We start from the raw sequence: 15,109 nt of genomic DNA on the forward strand, positions 1-15,109 counted from the left end.
TCGGTTCCGTCTCCTGCGGCAGGGGGAAGCGGTAGGAAAGTCCAAGTGAAGGAGCGAATGATCTGTCCATGACAAGGTTTTAATATCTAAGTCCCCTCTACCAAGATCATTCAACCACTGACCAGAGATGAAAATCATGTCCAGAGTGTGTCCCCCTATGTGAGTGGGGCCTTGAACTAACTGGGTCAGGTCCATGGCCGTCATGGAAGCCATGAACTCCCGAACCACCTCTGACGCCTCACCCGCGGATGGAAGGTTGAAATCCCCCATGACAATAAGTCTGGGGGTATCCACCGCCACCCCGACGATGACGTCGAGCAGATCGGGTAGGGTCGCTGCCACGTGGCAGGGAGCCAGGTACGCAGTCAGCAAACCCATCTGCACCCCACGGCCGCACTTCACAAAGAGGGACTCACATCCGGCTATCTGAGGAACAGTGGCCTCCCTCGGACAAAGACTCTCCCTAATAATCACCGCCATTCCCCCTCCCCTCCCCTGGGCCCTTGGCTGATGAAATGCATGGAAATCTGGTGGGCACATTTCAATGAGGGGGACCTCCCCTCTTGGCCCAACCAGGTCTCTGTAATACCTGCCAGGTCCGCACCCCCCTCCAATATAAGATCACAGATGAGGGGGGCTTTATTAACAACCGACCTGGCATTACACAACATCAGCCGTGGACCCTGGGCCTGAAACTCTGCACAACCCAGGCCACGAGTCACGCATTGGGGGCCGGAGTGTGCAATTGCTCGTAAACAGCGTATGCGCACCCCCAACACATGATATGGTCCCCTGCGCCCGTCATACCTGCCCCTCCCACTCATTATTTCAATTGCATTGCCCTTCTTGTTATCCCCCTGCTCCCCAGATAAATTTTCTTTCCTGACCCCTCTGCTGCAGCCAATCAACCTATCACCCCGCTCAGTAGCTATCTGGACCCCCCCAGGTCCACTTTTACAACCCCCTCCCTTCCTCCCGGGTCCCCTTAAAGTTTTCTTTAAAAGTTTAAATAAAAAACCCCTCAACCCCCTCTTCGCTGCATGCCATCTCTCAGGATTCCAAAATCCATCATCAAGGTAGGCCCTCGATAATGTGGAGGGCCAGGCCTGCGAGAGGGGGGAGTCTCGCAGCGCAAGGAGTTTGGCGGCTGAGTGCATCCAAGAACCGGGAAAGGGTGAAACATTATCTGGCTGAGGTTCCATAGAATAGTCTAATCGTCCTAGGGAATGGAGAGGCAGCAACTCAAGACATGGGAAAACTGGACTCCACTGTCCTCTCACGACAGTGGAAGAAGTCTCGTGCCATTTCAACAAAAACTCAGAAGGTGCTCTCTCCAGGACATCCTCTCACGATGGCTAGCCAAGATGGAGTTGGCTATGGAGAGATTCGATAGTCTATCCACTCTGGTAGGGAAACGGCAGTTGAAACCGGACTCCCTCAGAATCCACATCAGAATTGTCCATTCTCCACACCATCAAGGGCATAGGTGGAATAGAGCCAGTCTAGAAGGCAGAATAGTAAACCCGGGGAATAGATGACACACGGAAGGCAACAGAGGGAGATGACTTGCAAGGCAGAAAGCAGCTGGGGTGGTGACCATGATAAGGCCTATACAGGCCAACAAAAAGGGGGGGAGGGGGGAACAGCCCGAGACAGCCCAAGGCCAACCCTCGGCCGTCCTCCAACCTCTCCCACTCCCCAGGTCTTCCAGGTCTTCCAGCATTTGGTCCTTTTATACCCCCAGTCTACAGCCCCCGTCTCCAAATGGGGCCTCCGGATTCCTGCAGGAAAATGGGCCAGCAGAAATAAGCCGCCCCTAGCAGGTACAGGTTCCAAGATAGAAGCCAGCAGCCTCTCACCATACCGTCCTCTTCGGTAGCAGCCAGCTGCCGCCCCCTCGCCTCCGCCATCGTCCAGCGGCCGCCAACAGCCCCGCGCCCACTGCCAGTGCCGGCGCCGCTTCCACCATGGCTCCCACCATACTCCAGAGTCCCCAGGAGCCTCAGAAAGCCCCGGAGAAGCCAGGAATCCAGGGGAGCCACCGTATTGCCCCGCCGCCACCGCAGAGCTGCCGCCGCCGTCGGTCTATGCCGGAGGCCGAGAAAAGCGCCGCCAGTCAAGTCGCTACCACCGTCACCCCGCGGAGCCTTCAGCGGCTGTTTTTTTTCCTCAACCCAATGTTCCGGAGGGCAAAAAACCCCTCAATGGGTCAGGGAAAGGTTCCTTTTTCTAGGACTGGGGGCCATGGTGGATAATTGCCCCAGGAACCTCTCGAAATTACCGGAAATCACCCCATCTACCGGGAGCGTCTCAGGCTAGATCCGCCATCTTGGACATGCGCAGAGGAATATACAGGAATAATGAACTAAGAAATGGCCTTAATGTGATATATTTATACTCATGGGGTCCGGTTACTTGAAAGATTACCTGTCTCCCATTATTTCTGCCATCCAATGACCTCCATTAAATGTGATCTAACGGGACAAAGAAAGCATGCCTTCTCTGTCACGGCCACTGCTTTCCTAAGCAGAATCCCACTGGAGATATGTATGGCTCCCACCCTCCTTGGTTTCCATTAATCCTTTTTTTTAAAGTAAAAGCTGTTTTAGCCTAATTTTAACTTTTGTATTGCATATATTGTATGTCACTCAGAGTCCTTCTAGAATTAGGCAGTTTTAACAAATCAAGAACCGAAGCAATAAATAAAACATTTCTAAGGACAGACAGACCTTACATGGATATTGATTCATATCAAGAACTCAAACAAAAAGACAAAAATAGTAACTGGGGCAGGGTGTTTTATCCTTTTACAAAATATCTATTGTGTGAGAGATATGTCTTCTCCACAACTGTTGGATTTCTAAATGAATCACTGTGCTTCTGTCTCCACATCCTCTTATTTCCTGAAAATACCTTGAGATTTATTTAAAATTAAAGTTTATGCTAGAGTTTGGTGTTTTGCCTTTCTTCTTCTTCCTCTTCCTCTTCCTCTTCTTCTTCCTCCTCTTCCTCTTCCTCTGTTTCTGCTTCTTCTGCTCCTCCTCCTGCTTCTTTTAAAAAGTGTTAAATCAAGTCCCCAGGAAGCCTTTCAACTTCCTGCAGAAGCTACAGCATAGGAAGTTTGAAGTTTGTGCCAGATTTATATAACATATGCCCAGATCAATAACAAATAAGGATTTGATGTAATCCTGGTTACTGGTAAGCAAAAAGAAAATCAAACTACATGAGATGCTGACTGATCAGCAGTGAAACCAGGACATTACAGAACTTGACAGAATGAGTTTGTTTCAGGGGTGAAATCCAGCAGGTTCTGACAGGTTCTGCAGAACCGGTAGCGGAAATTTTGAGCAGTTCGGAGAACCGGCAAATGCCACCTCTGGCTGGCCCCCGAGTGAGATGGGAATGGGGATTTTGCAGTATCCTTCCCCTGGTACGCCCACCAAGCCACACCATGCCCACCAAGTCATGCCCACTGAACCGGTGGTAAAAAAAAATTGGATTTCACCCCTGGTTTGTTTAGCATTTTTAGAAAACACAGCACTTATTGTATTACCTTGTTCATCTTTCCATTCAGTTTTTGTTGGAACTAGATTTAATATCAGTATTGTTTTAACATTTTACACAGGTTAAGGTTACACTGAAACCTTTTTGAGTGAAGGACAATTTTTAAGATTACTAAACAAGTCTTCGACTTACAGTTTGTTTAGTGACCATTCAAAACTACAATGGCACTGAAAAAAGTGACTTATCACCGGTTTTAACACGACTGTTGAAGCATCCCCATGGTCTTGTGATCAAAATTCAGATGCTTGGCAATTGAGTAAAGGCAATTTATGACAGTTGCAGTGCCCTGGGGTCATGTGATCACCTTTTGCAATCTTCTGACAAGAAAAGTCAATGGGAAACCAGATTCACTTAACAACCATGTTACTAACTTAATCACTGCAATGATTCACTTAACAACTATGGCAAGAAAGGTTATAAAATGGGACAAAACTCAGCAACAGAAATTTTGGGTTCAATTGTTTCTTTTTTTTAAATAATCTTTATTTACATTTATCATTAAAAAAGAAGACAACACACCAGATAAATGACAAACAAAGCAACAAAACAAATAACATACATGCCTATAAGTAGTACCTTAATAACTTAATATTCGGTACAATATATCTATGTTACATTCCAGGGGAGACAGAACAACCTAATTTACATTTATAAATCAATTAGGTCTATCCGACCTCACTTTACTTGTATAATATAAATTTTTCAATAAATACCAGATACTCCTAATCTGGTTTGGGTTATAGTTTTCTCTTTGATAGCCAAATATATAGTTTTTCCCAAGATAAACATGTTTGTTTTTGGTCTCTATCTTTCAGTTTTTTAGTCAATTTATCTGCTTCCGCACAATCCAAAATCTTCTTTATAATTCTTTATAATTGCTTCCTCTGATGGGGTATTTTTATCTTTCCAGAATTGAGCATATGTTTGTTTGTTTGTTTATTATTTATTTATTTATTTATTTATTTTTAAATTTGTATACCACCCTTCTCCCTGAGGACTCAGGGCGGTGAACAGCCAAGTAAAAGCATAAACTACAAACATTAAAATACAATTAAAAAGATATATATAAATTTGGCCCCATGATTAAAAACAATAACAAACAATTAAAAACATTTTAAAAAGTGTTAGGCCAGCCCGGCTTGCTGGAAAAAGAAGGTTTTAAGGGCACGGCGGAAGGCACCGAGGTCTTGGATTCTCCTTATCTCTGGGGGCAGCTGATTCCAGAGGGTAGGTGCCCCCACAGAGAAGGCCCTCCCCCTGGGGGTCACCAACCTACATTGTTTGGCTGATGGCATCCTGAGGATGCCCTCTCTGTGGGAGCGAACAGGTCGACGGGAGGCTGTCGGTAGCAGCAGGCGGTCTCGAAGATAACTAGATCCTATGCCATGGAGTGCTTTAAAGGTGATAACCAACACCTTGAAGCGCACCTGGAAGACCACTGGGAGCCAGTGCAGCTCACGCAGGAGAGGTGTTGTATGGGAGCGCCATGCGGCTCCCGTGACTACCCGCGCGGCCGCATTCTGGACCAGTTGAAGCCTCCGGGTGCTTTTCGAGGGGAGCCCCGTGTAGAGAGTGTTGCAGTAGTCCAGGCGAGAGGTGACGAGGGCTTGAGTGACTGTGCACAGGGAATCCTGATCAAGAAAGGGCCGCAACTGGCGGATCAGGTGAACCTGACCAAAAGTCCCCCTGGCAACAGCCGTCAGATGTTCCTCCAAGGACAGCTACGTATCCAGGAGGACTCCCAGATTGCGAGCCCTCTCCGAGGGGGCCAAAGACTCACCCCCAATAGTCAGTGATGGAGTCAACTGACTATATCGGGATGCCAGGAACCACAGCCACTCAGTCTTGGAAGGGTTGAGCTTGAGCCTGTGTCTCCCCATCCAGATCCGCACAGCCTCCAGGCACCGGGACATCACTTCAAGGGCATCGTTGGGGTGGCCTGGGGTGGAGATGTACAGCTGGGTGTCATCAGCGTACTGATGGTACTTCACCCCAAAGCCACGGATGATCTCGCCCAGCGGCTTCACATAAATGTTGAACAGAAGGGGCAAGAGAAGCGACCCCTGAGGCACTCCACATATAAGAGGCCTCGAGGTCGACCTCTGCCCCCCTGCCAACACGAACTGCGACCGGTCTGAGAGAAAGGAGAACCACCGTAACACAGTGCCCCCCATCCCCAACTCTTCCAACCGGTGCAGCATGATACCATGGTTGATGGTATCAAAAGCCGCTGAGAGGTCTAACAGGGCCAGAACAGAGGAGCAACCCCTGTCCTGAGCCCACCAGAAATCATCTACCAATGCGACCAATGCCGTTTCCGTGCTGTGCCCGGGCCTGAAAGCCGACTGGAACGGATCTAGATAAGACGTTTCCTCCAGGTACTGCGGAAACTGTCGTGCAACCACACTCTCGACAACCTTCGCCACAAAGCGAAGGTTGGAGACCGGATGATAGTTAGCTAATACTGCCGGGTCCAGGAAGGCTTCTTGAGGAGAGGCCTCACCACCGCCTCTTTCAAGGCCGTGGGGAAGTAACCCTCGCTGCTGTGATAATGTGTAATGCAAGGTACCATGAATCTTTTTTAATATTTTCCGGTTTGGAGCCGAGCATGTCTCTGGTCGCCATTCAATCTCTTGGTTTAAGATCTCGTTAAGCCATTTTTTTATTTTTCCCCAAAATTTTACTGCTTCTGGGCATGTCCACCATTGGTGATAATAAGTGCCACACTCAAACCCACACTTCCAGCATTCAGCGGACTGTCCAGTAAACATTTTGGCCAATTTATCAGGGGAGAGATGCCATCTATATAGCATCTTGTAAATATTTTCTTTATATGCCGTAGAAACTACTAGCTTCATATTCCCCCACCAAATCTCTTGCCATTTTTCCAGATGGATTGAGTAACCAAAATTTTTCCCCCAGGCAATCATTGTATCCTTTATTATCTCGTTGCCAATCTCTAACCTCATCAACAGTTTATAACTTTTAGAAATCATGCCTTTTTCCTGGCCCATCAAGATTTTGTCTAACTCCTGCAAGTCAACATTTATACCTTTCCTATCTCTGTCTTTTTTATATTTTGATTGGATCTGTAGATAGGTCCACCAATCCAATTGTAGTCCTGGGAATTCAACTCCTGTTTTGGCTTTACTCTCCTCGTGCATTCAGCAAGTCTTTGTACATTAATTTTTTCACAAGGTTATATAATTTTGGATATATCAACGCTTCTAGAGGGGATATCCAGCATGGTGTTTTAAGATAGTATTTTTTACTGATCTTCTCCCAATTTCGAATTAAGATATTCCTTATATAATGCCGGGTAAACCATTTGTTTTGTGGAGTGTTATCCCGCCAGAGTGCCATATGCCAGCCCTGTTGTAAATCATGGCCTTCTATCTTGAGAAGACGACTATTGCCTAAGGTGATCCATTCTTTTACCCAGACTAACAGAGCGGCTGAATAGTAGTTCTCCCAACATGGTAAACCCAGGCCTCCCCTTTCTTTTATCTCCTGCATCATTTTTTTTTAATCCAGGATTTTTTCCCCTGCCAAATTATTATTATTATCATCATTATCATTATCATTATTATTATTTATTGAATTTGTATACCGCCCTACTCCCGAAGGACTCAGGGCAGTGAACAGCCAAATAAAATACATATAATACAAATGTTAAAAAGCCATTAAAATACAATTAAATAATTGGCCCGGAAAACGAAATTTAAAACACCCCAAATTCATAAGACAAATTTAAAATTGAAGAATTTTAAAAATTTTAAAAATTTTAAAAAGCTCGTTCCAGATGGCGGGTGCCCCCACAGAGAAGGCTCTCCCCCTGGGGGCTGCCAGTCAACATTGTTTGGCCGACGGCACCCTGAGGAGCCCCTCTCTATGGGAGCATACTGGTCGGTGAGAGGCTACTGGTGGCAGAAGGCGGTCTCGTAAATACCCCGGTCCTAAGCCATGGAGTGCTCTAAAGATGGTAACCAAAACCTTGAAGCGCACCCGGAAGACCACCGGGAGCCAGTGCAGCTCGCGCAGGAGGGGGGTCACATGGGAGCGCCCCGTCGCTCCCATGTTATTGCTTGATTTAGTTATTGCTTGGTTATTGCTTGATTTAGATCCATAAAGAATTTTTTTGATAGATTCGCTGGGGCAGTTTGAAACAAAAAATTAAACTTCGGTAAAACATAAGATTTTATTGTTGTTACCTGTCCCAAAAGTGATAGTTGAATTTTACCCCACTTGTCAAGGTCTTTTCTTATTTGGGTTAATAATTTATTATAATTGTCCTCTTGTATGCTCGAGCATCTGCCAGTTAACCAGATTCCCAAATATTTAATTTTATTGACTACTCTTAATCCAATCGCTTCCTGTAAACCCTTCTTATCTTCCTCTGAAACGTTCTTGGTTAATATATTTGTTTTCTTTTTGTTAATTAATAGGCTTGCTACCGCCCCAAATTCTTCAATTGTCTCTAACAGGGATAAACAAGATTTTATGGGATCTTCCAAAATAAAAGCCATGTCATCTGCAAAGGCCTGAGTTTTATATACCTGGTGTCCAATTTCAAGACCTTTTATTTTTTCCTCGTTTCTTATTTTATGCAGTAGTGTTTCTAACAATAATATAAAAAGTAAGGGGGATAGAGGGCAACCCTGTCTTTTGCCTTTGCCAATAGAAAATTCTTCCGTCAAGTCCCCATTTATCAGTAATCTAGCCGTTTGTTTGGAATAAATGGCTTTAACTGCATTTATAAATCTTTGTCCAAAGCCCATGTATCTAACTGTAATAATATAAACTCCCAATTGACCCTATCAAATGCCTTCTGGGCGTCTATAAAAATTAATGCAACCTGTTTACCTGGGTGATCTTCATAATATTCAAGTACATTTAACATGACTCTCAAATTATCTCGTATTTGTCGTGACAGCAAATATCCATTTTGATCGTTATGTATAAATTCATTTAGAAAACCTTTTAATCTATTTGCTAAGATTGCTGTAAAAATTTTATAATCTGAATTCAGAAGAAATATTGGTCTATAGTTTTTTATGTCTACCGGAGGAGGATCTTCTTTAGGTATTAAACTGATATTAGCCTCCCTCCATGAGTGGGGAATTTCTGCTTTTCCAAGAACTTCATTAAATAAATCTTTCATATGTTCTCCCATTACCTCAAACAATGTTTTATATAACTCAGCCGGGAGTCCATCTGTGCCCGGTGTTTTTAAATTTTCCTGTTTCTTTACTGCTATTTCGATCTCCATTAGGGTAATTTCCTCGTCCAAAATTTATTTCGTTAAATTGGGTATCTTAGGTAGATCCGAATTCTCTATATAATTTTTCGTCACACCTGCTAAAATCTCCTCTCTTTTATATAATTCCTTGTAAAAATCCACTGCAATTCTTTCTTTCCCTCCTTTATCTTTTATTAGATTTCCATCCTTATCTTCTAATTGTTCAATTCGTCTACTCTGTTTCTCCTTTTTTAACCTGACACAGGATTACAAAACAGGGGAAAACTCAAAAAAGGGAAACAGAGGACAAGATAAGAGGATCTTACCAGCTATTTGTAATGAAATGAGAGATGAACTAGGATTGAAAGATATTTGGCGTGAGCACAATTCAACAATTGAACAATTCACTTATTATTCTCCCAGGCACAAATCGTGGTCCAGGTTGGACATGATTTGGATGTCACAAGAACTTAACTCTCAAGTGACAGAGGTTAGGATTATGCTGAATGACTGGGCGGACCATAGCCCAGTATTAGCTGTATTAAAGAAAGAAGGGAAAAATAGGAAGAGGTGGATGATGAGATCAGAGATTTTGAAAGAATTTGAATTTACACAAAAGCTTAAGACAGAAGTGACCTTCTTCTTTCAAGAAAATAGGACAGCAGGAATGCCTCTTCAGATAGTCTGGGATGCTGCCAAAGCCTTTATAAGAGGTCTTATTTTCAAACACATGGCTATTAAACGCAAAAAAGAAGAACAAGAGAGGGGTGAGATATTAAGTAAATTAACAAAGGCCAAGGAACAATTGCAATATAACCCATTGTCTATTGAAGCAAAAGAACAGATAATATTGTTAAAACACCAACTTAATCTCTTGGATCTGGACAGGTTGAAACATAAGATAAAGGCAGCAAGGCAAAAACACTTTGAGTCGGCTAATAAACTAGGAAGATGGCTTACATTTAGGAGAAATTTTGGGTTCAATTGTGATCGTAAGACAGGGATGACCTGTACTTTTAATGTTAACTGTATAGAATGAAGGTTAAGTTACAGTGATTTTATTAAATTCACTCTGCAAGATTATGACTTGATAGGAATTCTATTATTATTATTGTGATCTTAAAAATGTTAATAACTTTCATTCACTTTATATCTATTTATAGTAATCTATTCAGACACATACGTTTGAAGCGAACAATCCTATACTGAATGTGTATACTTGTATCAAAATGGTACAACTATCCTGAATGAAGAAGCAATGGAATTGTGAACATTACAATATATGACAGTCTCACACAGATACACACAAATTACTTAGTTCTCTGCATGGTAATATACTTGTATGCATCGTTATGACATACAACATACAAGACATGATAGTATACCAAATTAAATTTTCTGAGATGAGATTTAAAATATAAGTTCACAGTCTAGTAAGACACGATTCCCACGTTACTTTACTGTATTCATAGTACAGCAACAATATTCCACTGACAACACACATAGCTTTCAAAATTAAGTGCAGAAACCTAAGATGAGTTACAGACATAGATCATGATTAACTGTTGAACATATTTATATTCCTGAGTGTCAATATTTTAACACTGTATCCCTTTTAGACAGAGATGTGAATGCCGCTGGAGAAAAGGTACCTACCTATGTCTCATTCATCGAAGAAGAGCCAGCACTGCATTCTCCTGGTTGGCCAACTGTATTTACATATGGTTTACCAGGGCTGGCATCCGAGTAGTACTGACCACTGACAAGAGCCAGCGCTTGTAATGCTCGCGTTGCGCTAATGCCAATTTGGCTCGATAGTTGACCAGGAACATTTGTATTTATAGAAATGCCTTCCAGGGATTTAGAACGCTTCCAAGCGTCTTCCACGAACAATGCCTTCTTTCGCTCCGGAAATATCAGATGCTCCCAATGCGCGAGTATGACAATCCCACGATAGGAGCATATTTTTTTCCCGAGCGGACGCCACACAATTCCAAACGCGCTTCCACATTCCAGAAGTGGCCGCGATCGAAGCGCGGTACCTATTTTACAGTGTCAAGAGCTCCTTTTCGGACCGCAAGCCTTCTCCCCTCCCCTGCCATCCCCAGGCGTACTCCTACCTTGGTACGCGAGGCTGAAGCGCGAGCCCACAGCCAGGAGAACTGCCAAGCATACCGAAGTCCCCGTCATGATCCTCGGCGGCTGAGAAGTTGGGTCTCCGCTGCTCCAAGGCTCGCCCGAGTGAAAGGCGGGAGCAGTGGGGCGGGGAAGAGACAGAGCCCTTCGCCAACCAAGCTGTGGGGCGCTCTGTGTAAACTCCTCCCTTGCGTCCTCTTCCCGCCGGCGAAGCGCACTGGAATCCTCCCTTTTTGCCCCCCCTCCCAACACCCCTGGATAGAGTTGCAGGGAGATTGAGAGACGCCGTAGTTGCCTTCCGAGGGTACACGCAACTTGCTTCCAGCCCGTTCTCCCAGTGGGTAGCGCCTGTTGAGCATATTGAGTGTCGGCGTTTTTTCTGATCTCACACATAGGTTTAATAAAATCTTCACTACGCAGTTCCAAGTACACTTTTCTTTTCTCCTTTCTCTTGCTGATTCTTTTAATTCCCGAAGAGAGGCTGTGGAGGAAATGGTTGCAAAAAGCTGGACACCTCCATGAAGTTGATAGGAAACTGAAGCGCCTTCTGCCCCGACACAAAGCAGCCCGAGCAGTTTGCCGCGGGGCTCCTCCCGCTGCAACTCTTCCAACCTTCCGCGGTTACAGCCTGGGCTGCCAACAGACTGCAAACCCCAGCTCTGCTTTGACAGGCTTGGGATCACTGCAGAATGTTTATTTTTAAAATCCTCTCTATTGTCGTTCCAGTAAGGTGCACATTCCAGAGCTGTGGTTGTAAAGAACAGAGTACCATCTACAATGTTCACAAGAAGAACGTTATAGTGTGCTTTTCTCTGGCACCTTTACTGGGGAACAACACTGGAAGCCTACTTTTAACCTCCAAGTGGCCATTGTGAAAAAGAGGGCACTGATTAGATAAGCCAAGGGAGATCCAGTTCTCTCAAAGGTGCTTTTTCAAAAGGCAACTGGACTGTTTTTTCCTTGTCATTTCACTTCTCATCCAAGAAACTTCACCAAGTCTGCCAGGATGGTGGGGGCAATGGAAGGATTAGTCCTGCAGGATTTTTTTTTTGGGGGGGGGGAGGGGCAGGCTGGAAGGATCATATTTTACTTCCATCACTCCCATCCTCCTGCCGGAACTGATGAAGCTTCTTGGATGAGAAGCAAAACGTTTTCTTCTTTCTCAAGGAAAAAAAAGTCCAGTTGGCTTTGGAAAATCACCTTTGAGACAATTATGGTCTGTATGACTGAGAATGTCCACAGACAGATCCAATTCATTTGCCTTTGCAGGCTAGTTGATGTGAAGAGCCTATACCCATAATTCAATGGGTCCCGCCCTTTGTCCCTTGGAACCCAGTCATCATTCATTCACCAGACAGGCAATTGAAGAAGTCAGCATTTCTGGCTTCATCTTGCACAAAATCCTTGTTTGACAGTTTCTCTATGCCTTGAACAGATGAAGCCATCAGGCAGAAAATGAATCAGCATCTTGAAAAATTACCCCCATATGTGAAAATACTTTTGCTGGGATATTTGTAAGCCGACCTTATACAAATTAGGACTGTGCAGTGCAATGGATTTGAATGGAAAAAGTTCCAAAACCAATTGTGTCTAAGACTGTATGATAAGGGAATCCTGTGCTTTTGACTATTGCCTTCAAAGGCATGTACCAGTATTCTGTTTTAAATTTTCAGATTACAGAGACAACCAAACCAGTGTTATTGTACAGTAATTCATGATGGAACAGAGCTCCATCATGTTAATGTGATACCAAGAGTTAAAATACTTTCACTGGATCATAGAAACCATTACTTACACGTTACTTTAATATCCAGTATTTTAGTAAGAATACACTAAATTATCTTAAGGTTTTATTGTTTGCAAATGTTTCCTTCTAAAGGTAAGACTACTAAGAATAAACACTTTCATTAGTTATTCCTCTGCCTATTTCTAACCAAGAGTACACATGAAGTTGTACCTTTTTAGGAAAAAAAAACCACAATCCTTATTCCAACTTCTGATGTACAAAAATATATTTTATTAAAATCACTGAAAGTTAAGGCCACAACAAATCAATAAGACTGTATTTCCCATTTTGTGTCAATAGTAAAATTATGAATACAAATAAATATTGGAAGGTTGGTTCAAGTTAATCTAGATCAGTCCCAAAATGCTAAATTTTATGAAAAAAATTGTAATCATTACCTAGATGCCATTATTGTTTCCATGTATAAACTGCAATATCTGCTTGTAAAACCTCACATATATACAAGCCTTATACTTTCATTACTAAAGAATTATACATGTAGAAGAGGACTTTCTGTTCTGATATATTGATGGTGATCCCCTTTGATTTTTCCCAGTATGGTTCTGGTTTTCATCTTTACTCGTTTCAGCAGATATACTGGCTTGATTTCCTGTATCCTGTTCACTTTGAGGTAGGTTTTCCAGTTTGCTTTCATCACAACTATGTGTATTTTTCTGCTTCATAGACCTTCTTTTAAAAAAAGAAAACTAAAACACAAAAAGAAAACAACAAAGCATATAATAATAAACAACCCTGAAATAAATGAATAATATAAAGAAACTCTATATAAAATAGTTAAAAAGAAGGCAGCCTGAACAGTGGTGGGTTTCAAAAATTTTTACTACTGGTTCTGTGGGTGTGTCTTGGTGGGCGTGGCAGGGGAAGGATACTGTAAAATCTCCATTCCTACCCCACTCCAGGGGAAGGATACTGTAAAATCTCCATTCTGTCCCCAATCCAGGGGAAGGTTACTGCAAAATCTCCATTTCCTCCGGATCAGCTGGAACTTGGGAGGCAGAGAATAGATGGGGGTGGGGCCAGTCAAAATTTTTACTACCGGTTCTCTGAACTACTCAAAATTTCTGCTACCGGTTCTCCAGAACTGGTCAGAATCTGCTGAAACCCACCTCTGAGCCTGAAGACTTTATCCATACTATTTTGAAATAGTATAAATTAAAAATATATTATATCTGCAATTTAGATCATATATTCTAAAGAATATTCCATTGAATTCCAAGGATTTATTTCCAAATAAACTTGCACTATATTTCAGATTTTAGCCATTTAATTACTACTAAAGCCAGCAGAAGTAGGATAAATGACTAAAGTTCCCAATGAATTATTGTAACAAACTGTTATGCAACCACATTATAATTGGTAACAGATGTTTTGTTTACAACGTTCAAATAGAGTGCAAAATATTTTGCTAACATAAATAGAATTATGTCAAAGCAGCTTACTTTGCTTTCAAACTAGCTCTTGTAGCTCTTTGATTGTTAAATTATTCCATCCATTGTTTTCTAATTTGGTTAAATTCTTTAATTTCCTTCCATTCAAAATACCCAAGTTAGGAAATAATTTGGCTATGGAAATCTTGAGTACTTTGTAAAAGTTTGTGAAATGTCCAAGTATCTTAGAAATTCATATAACCAGATCGTATTGTTTGTTTAAATTTTTTCAAAAATGCATACATTTGTCATATTGTATTATGGAAACTGCATATTTCAATTTCAATGTTTTTATTGGAAAATCAGAATATTATTGAAAAAACTGGGCTAAAACATTTGGGTAGAGTTAATCTTCATCTTTCTGCTGATGGAAGCAAAAACCAGAGAACACTCTAACTGAAATGTATAGCTCTCCCACTTCTGCAATCTAAAATAAATAGTATTACAAAAGTATTTTTCTTTGCTTCCCTATTATACCAAAGTGGGTCTAGATAGGGCAATCTTGAATTTCCTTCTTATGCTTTCCTGTTTTCTTAGGATAAAATCATATTTTACTAATCACTGAAAGTTATTTTCTTCAAGGCCATTGCCATACTCCTCTATATATCTCATATATCTACTTGAATGTACATTAGCTTCTCCATCACTTAAAATCTTACATTATCAGGGTCCTCACACAGAAGTCATCTGGCTTCATTTTTTGAGGCATTTCAGTTGAAACTCTACAAAGTATCAGTTAACATTGAGTGATGTTAACCATATTTAAGAACACTGTGCTCAAATACAAATTAGCATACAAAACAGTTAGCAAAAATCTACTGAAATTAATATAAATCTAGATCCATGATGGCGAACCTATGGCACACGAGCATTGGTGGGCACGCGAGCGTTGCCCTAGCTCAGCTCCAGCACACATGCTGATTTTCGGGCCTTCCG

General features: G+C 42.4%; 2 protein-coding genes across 2 annotated transcripts in view; both read right to left on the bottom strand.

The window, feature by feature from the left end:
* Positions 1–11,298, bottom strand: part of SRPX (sushi repeat containing protein X-linked) — a 208,454-nt gene extending 197,156 nt beyond the window's left edge. Inside the window, 2 exon segments of the mRNA XM_070943415.1 lie at positions 10,924–11,175; positions 11,178–11,298. Of these exon segments, the coding sequence (XP_070799516.1) occupies positions 10,924–11,175; positions 11,178–11,298 (373 nt within the window).
* A 1,676-nt stretch (positions 11,299–12,974) lies between these two features.
* The window catches only part of RPGR (retinitis pigmentosa GTPase regulator), a 106,566-nt gene continuing 104,431 nt past the window's right edge, over positions 12,975–15,109 (bottom strand). Inside the window, exon 18 of the mRNA XM_070944212.1 lies at positions 12,975–13,432. Within this exon, the coding sequence (XP_070800313.1) occupies positions 13,208–13,432 (225 nt within the window). The 3' untranslated portion in view covers positions 12,975–13,207. The remainder of the gene's footprint in view (positions 13,433–15,109) is intronic.

The sequence above is a fragment of the Pituophis catenifer genome, unplaced genomic scaffold, assembly GCF_029215685.1.
Source record: "Pituophis catenifer annectens isolate HBS135680 unplaced genomic scaffold, rPitCat1.0.hap2 SCAF_4, whole genome shotgun sequence".
In the NCBI taxonomy this organism is placed as follows: Eukaryota; Metazoa; Chordata; class Lepidosauria; order Squamata; family Colubridae; genus Pituophis; species Pituophis catenifer.